This window comes from Callorhinus ursinus, unplaced genomic scaffold (assembly GCF_003265705.2).
Source record: "Callorhinus ursinus isolate GAN/ISIS: 27379988/994484 unplaced genomic scaffold, GSC_fseal_2.0 scaffold6, whole genome shotgun sequence".
Taxonomy (NCBI): Eukaryota; Metazoa; Chordata; class Mammalia; order Carnivora; family Otariidae; genus Callorhinus; species Callorhinus ursinus.
The window spans coordinates 29,754,172-29,767,585 of record NW_027397068.1 but is presented as its reverse complement, the minus strand read 5'-3'; the positions used below and the strand labels follow the sequence as shown (position 1 = coordinate 29,767,585).

General features: G+C 35.7%; 1 protein-coding gene across 1 annotated transcript in view; it reads right to left on the bottom strand.

The window, feature by feature from the left end:
* Positions 1-892: 892 nt before the first annotated feature.
* Positions 893-13,414, bottom strand: part of CDC40 (cell division cycle 40) — a 59,285-nt gene continuing 46,763 nt past the window's right edge. The window contains exons 13-15 of the mRNA XM_025863893.2: positions 5,772-5,848; positions 4,137-4,281; positions 893-2,921 (exon numbers count right to left, since the gene is read on the bottom strand). Of these exons, the coding sequence (XP_025719678.1) occupies positions 2,744-2,921; positions 4,137-4,281; positions 5,772-5,848 (400 nt within the window). The 3' untranslated portion in view covers positions 893-2,743. The remainder of the gene's footprint in view (positions 2,922-4,136; positions 4,282-5,771; positions 5,849-13,414) is intronic.

Below are 13,414 nucleotides of genomic sequence, written 5' to 3'. Positions count from 1 at the left end.
ACGTGGACCTGGATGGCCCTTCGCACGTGCCTTCCCCATACCTGAATTCGTTATGGCTCCTCCAACTAACTCCGTTTTCTCCTCTCCTGTATCTCAGTGAGCAACACAATCTCTGGGTGATTCTGATGCAGATGGCTCTCAGTCTGTGCCGAGGAATACCATTCTTCAAGGAAAGCCTTCTATCTTTACTAGTGCTGCAGTCCTTACGGCTGTCATTCAAGAGTTTAGTATTTCACTGTCATTGTTTTCCTTCTGGTAATTTATAAACATGCTAATAAGGACATCGACCAGCCTCATGATACATCGTCAAGTATCACTCTATACTTTTTTACTTAAGAGAAGTGCCTGTTTGATGCTATTCCCTGTTCTTCATCTTAAAACTGTCTCCTTATAAGGACAAAATATTCCCAGTTTGTGCTTCAATATTTAAATATTCACTTGATTAAAACTTTCAGTAAAGCATCACTTTTATTCTAACCTTAGGAAGGAAATCTGTCCTGGGTGTGATAAGAAGGTTGCAGTGGGGAAAAGGGGCCAGAAGGTAACCACTTAATTCCAGTAACAACATGATCTTGAAACTTTTTTAAGCTGGAAAAGAACCCCACTCATCTGTGTACTCTGAAATGGGTGCAGTCCTAACTCAGTGCCACCACTAAGTGAACAAATACGGAATGTGTTAGACTTAATCTGTGTGCTCTCAGCGCAATGCCCTGTATTTTTGTTAGGTAACTAGAACAAACCCATTAACATACCATATTAATATCTCATCCCCACCTCTAAAGCATCATTTCTCCCCATAAAATAAAAATGACCCATTTAAAATCTGCAGATGGTTTAATATGTTGTCTCAACAGTTAAGACTTAAGACTAAGAATAAAAATTATGATAACACTTTATAGAAAAAATGCTTTATTTAAAAATATGATCTTTTTTAAAAAAAGAGACAACTTTTATGTACAGTTACTTAGTTTAGAAACAGTCAAAAACACAATAAAATAAAACCAGATTTAGAAATTATGATTTGTAACATATACAATACTGATGCTGAATGAGATAGTTTAAATGTATGATTAATTCTTTCTGTCCCATTACATTTCAATCATTCACATTTGTTAAAACCAGTGGTTTGGGACTAAAGAAAAGGTATTCTGTGAACTCCTCCTCCCTCTTCAGGAAGTGCAGCTTCTCTTGCTGGCAGATACAGAAAGGTAGCAGCCAGGCAGTGCATTCTCATTTCTTTGAGTGTCTGTGTGCCCCAAAATAATGTGTCTTACCATTTTTTAATTCCCTTTTTCTATCTTCTTCTTTGAAATTTATTTATATGTGGCCATAGTGCCAGGTCATCTAGACCAGGCCTTTTTAAAAATTAGTTTTTAAAAATGGAAGTTCTAAGCACTAGGAGCATGAATTGCTATTGACAGTCCAGGGCTCAGAGCTAATGCCCTTAGGATATCAACATTCAACATGATTTTGTTCTCCAAGTTGGCACTCTGAGCAGCTTATGAACCAATGTTTTGAAGCATGGTACTGAAATTATTTCAAAGCACATTCAAATTTTCAAATATCTTACAGAGATTTTTAATAAAACAGGAGAAACGGCTTGTCAACCAAAGTGCTATTAGCTACTATCTTGATTTCACAATCTGAAGTTCTTAAACTTTTTTTTTTTTTTAAACCAACCAGTTATTGCTTCTCAAACAGGGGAACCATAGCCATCTTTCTGGAGTGTCAATTTTATTCAAAGATTTGGAAAGAAGTTAAAAATTTTTCTAATCTTTAAAAAGTTCTGTTGCATATATTCATAAGCAAAATCAGAGTAATTTTAAAGATAAAACATACCACTTCAAAGAAATTACAAGTTGACATTTTGGATGATGCCCTTATACCCTAGCTCCTATGAGGAGTATTTCAGTAGTAACATCTGTGAATCGATGACCTAGGAGACCCTGATTTCTGGAAGTGTAGCCAGGTCCTTACATATAGTAAATACAAATAAAACTCAAAGTCTTGACTCAATTCTCTTGAGTTTCACCTTCAAAAATAACATAATTCTCTGCTTATATATAGTCCTATCTATACTGATTGGGAAGAAAGCCAAGGAAAAAACTCTGGACTGTTTATTTTCCATTGTTTAATAGTTAGAGGAATGCTGCAGTCAGAGAAGATTGCTGGCTTACAAGTAAACATACAATATATGTCATAAAAAATAGAACTCTTGAATCCAAAAGATCTGAACTTGACCAACCAAAAATAATGGGAACAGTAATTGTGGGTGGTTTTACCTTCTTTCAGATTCACATTAAATAACATCGTCTCTGTTCCTTACCTCCCTTTTTGTTGAAGAGGTAAACACGGTGCCTTTCAGAATTATTTGTCATTAATTGTATTACCTCCTTTAAAACACCAAATCAACCAGGGATTCTTCCTCAGCTCCAAAGAGATCCTTTCAGTATGTCAAGGGGGGTAAACCCAAACTGCCTGCCAACAACTACTCACCACATAGAAAGTCAATGGTCATTCTCTGTATAAATAACATCTATAAAGAACAAAATGAAGTTGCCAATGAAATTATATGAGCCAAATTTACAAAAAAAAAATATTTTTAAACAATGGGTCAACTTCATAAGGCCATGTAAGGAAATCATAATTTGTAAATCGAGTTGTCGTCCAACACATTTAATAATTAAATATAGTTAAATATGAAATTGGATCAAAAAATGAGCCTAGATAAGGATTAATCTCATTAATCCCACAATTTAATGAGACCATCCCAACCACATGTTATGACTTTAGATGTTTCATGAGGATGCCACACTGCACCTATACACACTTTATCATGAGCTTTAAATCGACTATAGAGTTTTGTGGTCTTCCAGTCCCAGATGTTCAATTTTCCATTTCCATCTCCTGAAATCACATAGCTAGAATGGGAAGAGAAATAAATTCAAATTGTTCAAACACCTTAAACTGACAAAGTGTATAAGGAACAGAGAGTTTTATCTTTTTCACAGTAACAGCAACAAAAAAGTCAATGTGAATATACAATACTCAGTGAGAATAACAAGGTAGAGCATAAAGCAGTCTATAATTTAAACTTCTACCAAAAAAATCTCCCCACTGAGCTACCAATCTATGAGTAAAAATAATGTATTAACCAGAAAGGTTGGGAAACCCAGGGGCCACAATAAAAGCAGTAACAAGTCACTCCTTAGACAGTCAGAAACAGCGTATGGGAACCAGCCTCACACAGAGCCTGGGAACACCCATTCTACTGTAGTCAGACTCGACCACCTTCATAATTATTTTTTGGTTTCAACATCTTTTGAAATTGTCTAAGACTGACTCGTAGGAGTCTAAGGTACAAATCCCAGCCTAAACATACAAGGTTACAGAGATTTCTGGATTACTTCTACCTACATATTTTAGCTAAGAATGGGGGAATGAATGCAGAGTTTCCCTCACAGAGAGACTCTATCTATAGGGCTTCACGAATACAGTGCAGTCTAGAAAGAGTCAAGAGCTGGATTTGAGGTCTCACCACAGAAAAGCTGCAGTGAAGTTGTTAATGTCAACACTGCAATACAGAATTAATTCTGCCAGTGTTTAATCACAGCCATATAGTGATTACAGTCCTCCAAGCATTGTGAGAAAAGCAGAGAGAAAATAAGGCATAGCCCATATAGACAGGAACTTATGATGTGGTTAAAGGGCAAAGGACGGGGCGCGCCTGGGTGGCTCAGTTGGTTAAGCGACTGCCTTCGGCTCAGGTCATGATCCCGAAGTCCCGGGATCGAGTCCCACATCGGGCTCCCTGCTCAGCAGGGAGTCTGCTTCTCCCTCTGACCCTCTTCCCTCTCGTGCTCTCTGTCTCTCATTCTCTCTCTCAAATAAATAAAATCTTTAAAAAAAAAAAAAAGGGCACAGGACGAAGCAAGATAAAGAGACCCACTGAAGAACTTAAAGTCAAATGTAGTTTTCATAACTTATTCTTGTCTTTCCATCAGGCACTGTGACAATCTGCACAGTTATCATGAGATTACATATGTGACAGTGATTTTTTTAAAGTGTTATTATTTGTATGACATTAGTTTATGTCACACTTGAATAGGAGAACACAAGAGAAGATTTAAACTTACCTCATGTCTGGTGAAAAGTCCACCTGACAAGCATAACCCGCGACCATATGGCCCTTAAAAATTTTTTTCTTATTCAATCTAAATCTGTTCTGTGCTCCAAAAATTAAGATTTGGTTGTCCATTGATTGACATGCTAGCCATTTCCCTGTAAATTCAATAAAGGAGACATATTAGAGCAAGACTGAAAATTCTAAAATGACTGTTTATTTTAAATATGTTCAGACATTAATATTCTTTTGTCCCAATTACTTTATAATAATAGGAAAATGAATTTACCATACCATTTGTAAAGTGTTACAAATCTGTCACTGACAAGAGGGATTTATATATAAAGAAGTAATGGATTTTGCTCAAATAATCCCATATCATTGAGCACTCTTCATATAAAAGCTTTTTTTGTTTAAATAAGGATATACAGAAATTCTGAGTTTAGCATTAACAGAACTAAAGTAAAATTTTATGAAATGAAATTAATTTGGAGTAAGTACAGACAAGAGAACCATTGGGGAAAAGAGACTTATCTATGTTAATTATGGAAAAAGGAAAGATTAACACTAGGTGAGAAAACCTAGGATTATTAAATAAAACCATACAAAAAGATGCAATTAAAAAAATTATCAGAACTGTTACTGAAAGGCCAAACTGCTTTTATCTAACCGAGATTCATCCAAGTCTCTAGAGCCTGAACTGTAGTATCTTCTTGCATCCGATGTAGACATTATTAACTAAGGGAATGCTCTTAACAATATTCAGTCTGAGAGGGTAAATAGCCTTGTTCAAGATGGGCACAATATTTGTAATGGGTAGTGTAAAAATATACCACATAAAGTGTAGATACAGAGAGACAAATGTGACAATATACAATGCAGTCATTATCAAAATAGGACCCAGTTAGGTTGCTCTTCTCATAAAAATCATAGGGTACTTGACAAAAATGGATCACTGATTTGCCGGTGGCAGATGCCTTGATGGAAGAGCAAACTATTTCTTGCCTCCTCTTCCTTGCTCCACACTCACAGGAGCTATGGGAGTTAACAGGGGCTTTGATGACAGTGTTGCCCAAACATCAGCCCCTCTACTCTAATACCCTCATGCAGAGCTATAATTCTATCAGTATACTGTCAGGATATCTGTAGTACAAATTACTTTGTAATTTGTAGGCAATGCACTTTTGAACAGAAAACAGTAGTAGATGGATTTTTTTTTATTTTGCCTGAGAAAATCTTTTAGAGTAAATTGCTAAAGTATTCTTATTATGGGGAACCAGATCAAAATTTCTCTCCTCTGAAAGAAAAAGAGCTCACAATAAATCACTAAATGACTGAACATGAATCTGTTGGAAGGAGAATTCTTTAAAAAAAAACTTGATCCTCAGATGGAAATCCTTAGATGTTCTGTCAATGTGAGCTGCAATCCACTGATTATTATTATTATTATTTTTAAAAACAGGAGAATAGGTGAGGTGACTCACAGAGGAAAACCAGTGACTATTTCTAATATTGAAAAGGTTTCCTTATACAAGTATGGCCATGACGGACTTCCCCTAGGAGGAAAAGGCCAAAGTTCTTTTGAATACGGAAATCACACTCTTGTCTTAGAGGCTCATTTAAAACCACATTCTACCTACTTACTCACCATTTGGAGACAAAGTCACCGCAGGCATGGAGTGCATACTGGGCTCTGCTATATACTTGAAATCCACAGGGATATCCCTAAAATTTAAAAACGGCTTATCAGAATTAAGTAAGTTTTAAAAAGTACCTTCAGAAGAATTATCTCTGAAACTAAAGAGATATTCTTGAGATTATATATTTAACTAACTTTTCATGAAACTTCCTGGGGGGAAGGAAAATCACAAAATGGCATCCCGTTGCTTATTACAAAATCTTGTACTTCACAAATGCCTTTCCATGATAATTATAACAGTGTTAGTGAATTAGTTTTCCAACTCTATTTGACTTAAACTTTGGCCTTTATGTTAAAAAATGTGACTGAAGTTCTCTGACAATGAACTCATCTAAAAATGTACCATGTAGGCAGGAGCAAGATGTCTGAGGCAAGCCTACAGGGAGGGAGGTACTCTTAGTTTACCTGCCAGTTTCAGCCTTAACTGGTTAACTCTGCAAGCAGGTTGAGAGGATTAAAGAGCCTTAAGCAGTGCAAAGGGATAGTAGGCGAAGCTGTATAGGGATCTGCAAGCAGGCAGAACCCATCCTGAAGTAATGAGATTTCTGGATGGGTAAAGGAGATTAAGTGCTTGGTACCTGGACATCTATTACTCTCAATGTGCATGGTGCAGGAGAAAAATGCATTAAAGAAATTCCTATATGAGTGACACAAAGAATAAAACAAACACAACAAAAATCCAACACTAGTCACCTAAATCTAGAACCATGAAAAGTTCCAAATGCCTTTTTGTTTTTAATATTCTCCATGATAGGGACGCCTGGGTGGCTCAGTCAGTTAAGTGTCTGCCTTGAGCTCAGATCAAGGTCCCGGGGTCCGGGATCAAGTCCCACATCTGGCTCCTTGCTCAGCAGGGAGCCTGCTTCTCCCTCTGCCTGCCACTCCCCTTGCTTGTGCTCTCTCTCTCTGACAAATAAATAAATAAAATCTTAAAAAAAAAAATTCTCCATGATAAACTCTTTAGTAATTCTGAACGATTTTGGTCTTGCTGCTTTTCATGAGTAACCAGAAATGTTTTTTTTTTTTTTTACAGAGTAACGTGTGGAAAATGTAATCTGATGAATAACACAGAATATAAAGCAGCAATATCAATGTCTAACTATGGTTCAAGTTCCAAAACTTTGATTAATTAGGAAATGATAACAATAATTATAGTAATTATTTGCCTTTAAGTAAGGATTTTCTCTATCCATCTATCTACTCATCCAGACGAAGCAAATGATTAGAAAAAAACTTCTATGAGGGTCTTGGTTAGAAGAAAGTATTTTTAGGTGTAACCTGGGGAACAATATCATTTATCAAATCTCCAACCCTTTATACCTCTCTAAAGGACCAATGAGCAGTGACATTCAAAATGACCCAAATGTACTCAAAAGAACCTCAGTCTGAAAAAGGTTCAACTGTTTTTCCCTCCTCATATAAAATTATTAGCCAATAATAATCAATAACAGATTAAAACATAAGAGCATTTCTAAATTAACCATAGTCTAGGTTCAGATCAATCAATGTTCTCCTAAAAGTAAACAAAAAAAAAATGTATGCAGATCTCTTATTTCAAGGACTCTTGGTACAATGAGCTCTAGAACAAGAAATGGGTCTGAACACTCTATGAACATTATTACTGCTAGTGAAAATGTCTGCTAGGCAGTTATATTTAATAAACACAACACTATTTTCTAATTAGAACCTGTAATTCCATAAATAAGCTAGTAACTTACATCTTACACATAATCTTCAGTCTGGAAATGAAATCACTGAAAAAAACTTGAATAAAAGTCTATGAAATTTTAAAGATAAAAGATAAACAGGATCAACATCTGTCAAATTTTCTTCTAAAAATATTTTAACATAATAAATACCTTTGGGAGAAAACATGTCTATGACATCTCATGAATTTAGCCAATCAGCATAACCATAGGCTGTCCAGTATCTAATTATAATCTCTTATTCTCCTTTACAACTGTCCACTAGTCTTAATAATCTAGTATTGTTTAAGAAAACCAAGTTTCCTTTAGTTTGTTTTCTTTTATCATTGTGCTACTCTTAGCAGGCACAAGGTGTAAAAGTTTGGCAAACACCACCTGTCTGAAGGTCCTGGTAATAAGAATTTTCCCATTGCTGGGGTCAGTTTTCACTTTGAGGTGGTCAGGGCCTCCCTTTCTGCAAGCTGCCAGTAACACTAGTAATTGCTTTCAGGGATGGTTGTATGTGGTAAAGGATAGCTCCAGGGATCCCGAGTTGGTTTTGTTTCCTACTTGTCTTTGTAGCAAGACTGATCGTCACGTTTCCTTCTGACTAATCAAACTGGATCCAAGTTATCTTCTTTCCCCACCAGACCCTTCATTCATCTAACTATCTAGCCATATGAATAAGAATTCAAGTTCTGCATGTTTTATGTAAGCCTCATGGTATCCACAAAGCAAAAATCTATCGAGACACGAAAGAGAAACAGAAAAATCAAAACATACTACTATAGAAAATCATCAAATCACAAAGGAAGAGGAAGAAAGAAAGGAACAAAGGAACTATAAATAACCAGAAAACAATGAACAAAATGGCACTAGTAAAAGTCCAGACCTCTCAATAATTACCTCAAATGTAAATGGACTAAATTTACAAAAGACACAAGTTAGTTGAATGGATTAAAAAAAAAAACCAACAAAACAAGACCCAACTATATACTGTGTATAAGAGACTCACTTCAGTTTTAAGAACACACACAGACTGAGAGTGAAAGGATGGAAAACATATCCCATGAAAATGGAAACTAAAAGAAAGCAGGGGTAGCTGCTATACTTGTATCAAACAAAATAGACTTTAAGCCAAAAACTGCAATAAGAGACAAGGTCATCATATAATGATAAAGAGGTCAATTCATTAAGAAGATATAACAAATAGAAGGATTTATATACCCAACATCAGAGCACCTAAATACATAAAGCAAATGTTAACAGATCTGAAGGGAGAAAATAGATAGCAAGCAATACAATAATAGCAAGGGACTTCCATACTCCATTGTCAACAATAGATAGGTCATCCAGACAAAAATCAATAAGGAAACATTGCACTTAAATGACACATTAGACCAAATGGTCCTAACTGACGTATATAGACCATTCCACCAAATGGCAGCAGAATACACATTCTTCTCAAGTGCACACGAAATATTCTCCAGGATAGATCATATATTATGCCACAAGACAGTCTTAATATTTTTAAGAAGACTGAAATCATATCAGGCATCTTTTCTGACCACAAACGTATGAAACTGGAAATCAATTACAAGAAAACTGGAAAATGTACAAGTACGTGGAGATTAACAACATGCTACTAAACAAGACATGGGTCAAAGATGAAAACAAAAGGGAAATCAAAACCTATCTTGAGACAAATGAAAATAGAAATACAACATACCAAAACTTATGGGATCAGCAAAAGCCAGAGGGAAGTTTATACTGATAAACACCTACATTAAGGAAAAAGAATCTCAAATATAACAACCTAACTTTACACTTTGAAGAACTAGGAAAAGAAGAACAATCTAAGACCCAAGTTAGCAGAAGGAAGAAAATACAAAATCAAAGAGGAAACACAAGAAATAGAGACTAAAGAGATAATAGAAAAGATCAATTGAAAGTAAGAGCTGGTTTTTTTGAAAAAGAAAATTGACAAACATTTAGCTAAACTAAGAAAAAAAAACTCAAATAAAAACAGAAATGAAAGAGACATAACAACTGATGATATAGAAGCACTAAGGATCACAAGAAACTACTATGAACAATTATATACCAACAAATTAGAAAACCTAGAAGAAATGAATAAATTCCTAGAAACATGCAACTTACCAAGACGGACTCATGAAGAAATAGAAAATCTGAACAGACCAATAATGACTAAGAAGACTGAAACAGTAATCAAAAACCTCTTAACAAAAAAAGTCCAGGACCAGATGGCTTCCCTGGTGAGTTACACCAAACGTTTAAAGAAGAATTAATATTAATCCTTCTCAAACTCTTCCAAAAAAATAGAAGAGAAGGGAACACTTCCAAACTCATTTTATAAGGCCAATATTACCCTGATACCAAAGCGAGACAAGGAAACTACAAGAAAATTATTGGCCAACATCCCTGATGAATATAGATGCAAAAATACTCAGTAAAATTTTAGCAAACTGAATTCAACAGTACGTTAGAGGAATCATATACCATGATCAAGTGGGATTTATCCCTGGGATGCAAGGATGGTTCAACATATGCAAATCAATCAATGAAATACAAAAAGGAAGGATAAAAATCATATGATAATCTCAATAAATGCAAAAGAAAGGACACTATTCAATATTCTTTCATGATAAAAAGCCTCAATAAACTGGGTATATGGGGAACACAGTCATGTGTGACAAGTCCACAGCCAACATCATACTTAATTGTAAATGGCTGAAAGCTTTTACTCTAAGATCAGGAAGTGTGTCTGCTCTAACCACTTTTATTCAATATAGTATTGAGAGTCCTAGCCAGAGCAATCAGGCCAGAAGAAAAGGTATCCAAATAAAAAAGAAGTAAAACTGTCTCTGTTTGCAAATGACATAATATTTCATATAGAAAACCCTAATGACTTCACAAAAAAAACTGTTAGAACTAATAAATGATTCAGTGAAGTTGCAGGATACAAACTCAATATTAAAAAATCAGTTGCATTTCTAGATACTAGCAACTACTGGAAAGAGAAATTAAGAAAACAATCCCACTTATAATAGCATCAAAAAACAAGAAATTATTTAGGAATAAATTTAACCAAGGTGAAAGATCTGTACACAGAATTAATATTGTAAAATGTTCAAAATGCCCAAAGCAATCTACAGATCCAATTCATATCTACCAAAATTCCAATGGCATATTTGACAGAATCAGAACAATTCTTAAATTTGTATGGAACCCCAAAAGACTCCAAAGCAATCCTGAAAAAGAACAAAGCTGGAGGCATCAAGCTTCCTGATTTTAACTATAATTAAATAAAAGTTATAGTAATCAAAACAGTATGGTATTGGTATAAAAACAGATACACAGATCAAATGGAACAGAACAGAGAACCCAGATATAAACCCATGCATATATAATCAATTAATTTTCAACAAAGGAACCAAGAATATACAGTGGAGAAAGGATGGATAGTCTCTTCACTAAATGGTGTTGGGAAAACTTGATATTCACATGCAAAAGAATGAAATTGGACCCCTACCTTATACCATACACAGAAATCAACTCAAAATGGATTGAAGACTTGAACGTAAGACCTGAAACTCCTGGAAGAAAACACAGGAGATAAGCTCCTGGAAGTTGGAATAAATAAGTGGGAGTACCTCAAAGTAAAAAGCTTCTGTACAGTAAAGGAAACCATCAACAAAATGCAAAGGCAACCTAAGGAATGGCAGAAAATAATTGCAAACCACATATCTGACAAGGTCAATATCCAAAATATATAAGGAACTCATACAACTATTATCAAAAAGCCAAGTTACCCAGTTAAAAAATGGGCAGAGACCTGAACAGACATTTTCCCACAGAAGACAGACAAAGGGCCGACAGGTACAGGAAGGCACTCAGCATCACTGAGCATCAGGGAAATGCAAATCAAAACCACAGTGAGACAGCACCTCACACACTGGATGACTATTACCAAAAAGGTAAGAGATAAATGCTGGTAAGGATGTGCAGGAAAGGGATCTCTCATACACTGATGGTGGGAATGTAAACTGGTACATGTAGCTACTATGGAAAACAGTATGGAGATTCCTCAAGAAATTTAAAACAGCACTACCATATGATCCATCAATCCTATTTCCGGGTATATATCCAAAGGAAATGACATCACTATGCTGAAGAGATAGTTGTACTCCCATGTTTAATGTAGCATTATTCACAATACCCAAGGTATGGAAACAGTCTCAGTGTGAAAGAATGGATAAAGAAAATGTGGTATTTCCATATATAATAGAGTATTATTCAGCCTTAAAAAAAGGGAATGCCGCCATGTGCAACAACATGATGAACCTAGACAGCATTATGCTAAGTGAAATAAGCCAGACAGAGAAAGACAGATACTGCATAGTATCACTTATATGTGCACTCAAAAAAAAAAACCTCAGACTCATAGAAACAGAGTAGATTGGTGGCTGCCAGTGGCTCAGGTTGGGGTGGGGAACTATGTGAGACTGGTAAAAGGGTACAAACTCTTATCTGTAAGATGAATAAGGTCTGAGGATCTCACGTATGACATGGTGACTATACTTAAAATAGCATATTGTGTAACTGCAATTTGCTAAGACAGTAGAACCTAAATGTTCTTACCAAACAAATAAGGTAAATATCTAAAGTGGCAGATGGGCTAACTCAGTGAGAATCCTTTCACAATGTATACATATATCAAACCATTATGTTATACACTTCAAATATATTTATTTGTCAGTTATACCTCAATAAAGCTGGAAAAAATCTCAAGCTTTATAATCAGCTTAATACAAGTTTGAATTCTGGCTTTTCATGTCTCATGGAATCTTGGGTAAATTACTTAAGCTACATTAGTTTCCTCATCTATAAAACAGGGATAGCAAATACATCTATCTCATAAGACTACTTTGGCACATTAAATCAGTTCACATAAAATGCTTAGCATGCTTGGCACACAGACAGGGCTCAACAGATGTAGCATCATTAATAATTATGACAGTAATTAACTTCTTTAGATATTTAGCACATACGATGTGCCAGGCACTGTGCTGGTGCTGGGGACACACTGTGAGCACAGCTGACACAGGAACAAATGTGCAAGCACTAAAAAACTGTGAGAAGCAGGGGTGCCTGTGTGGCTCAGATGGTTAAGCGTCTGCCTTTGGCTCAGGTCGTGATCCCGGGGTCCTGGGATCGAGCCCCACACTGGGCTCCTGGCTCGGCAGGGAGCCTGCCTCTCCCTCTCCCTCTGCCTCTCTCCCTGCTCATGCACTCTCTATCTCTGTGTCTCAAATGAATAAATAAAATCTTAAAAAAAACCCCAAAACTGTGAGAAGCAAAGCGTTGTGTGGGAACATGGAGAAGAGGCACAGACCCTCACGAGAGGATCAGTGAAGAAGGTTCCAATAGTAAATGAAGTCTAAAGGATGTCATCATTTATAATGACACATTACTATGACTCTTAGGAGTATTTCTTAAGCTCCGAAGAGGGAAAACAACAAACAGGCTGACATTACCCCTTAATTTAATCAAAATATTTTGCTGACCAATACTCTAATTTAGAAAGCACACACAAGTGTTCTTAGAGCCCTGTAATTGGTGCTTCATTTAAATATTTACCAATTTCGTTTATACCACTCCACATTTTAAAATGGAGCTGAAATATCATCCGAAGATAGAAACATCTGAAAGTTTAAGTATAATCAAACTGCTAAAGTATATAAACAAAACAAGTACATGTATATGTCTATCTTCAGAGTCTCGTGTAAGTAGTCTAAGGTGACTCATATAAAACTTGATGTCTGTATCAGATTCTCTGCATGTAATATCATTTCTGAAGTAAGAAAGATCTCAGTTATAAGACAG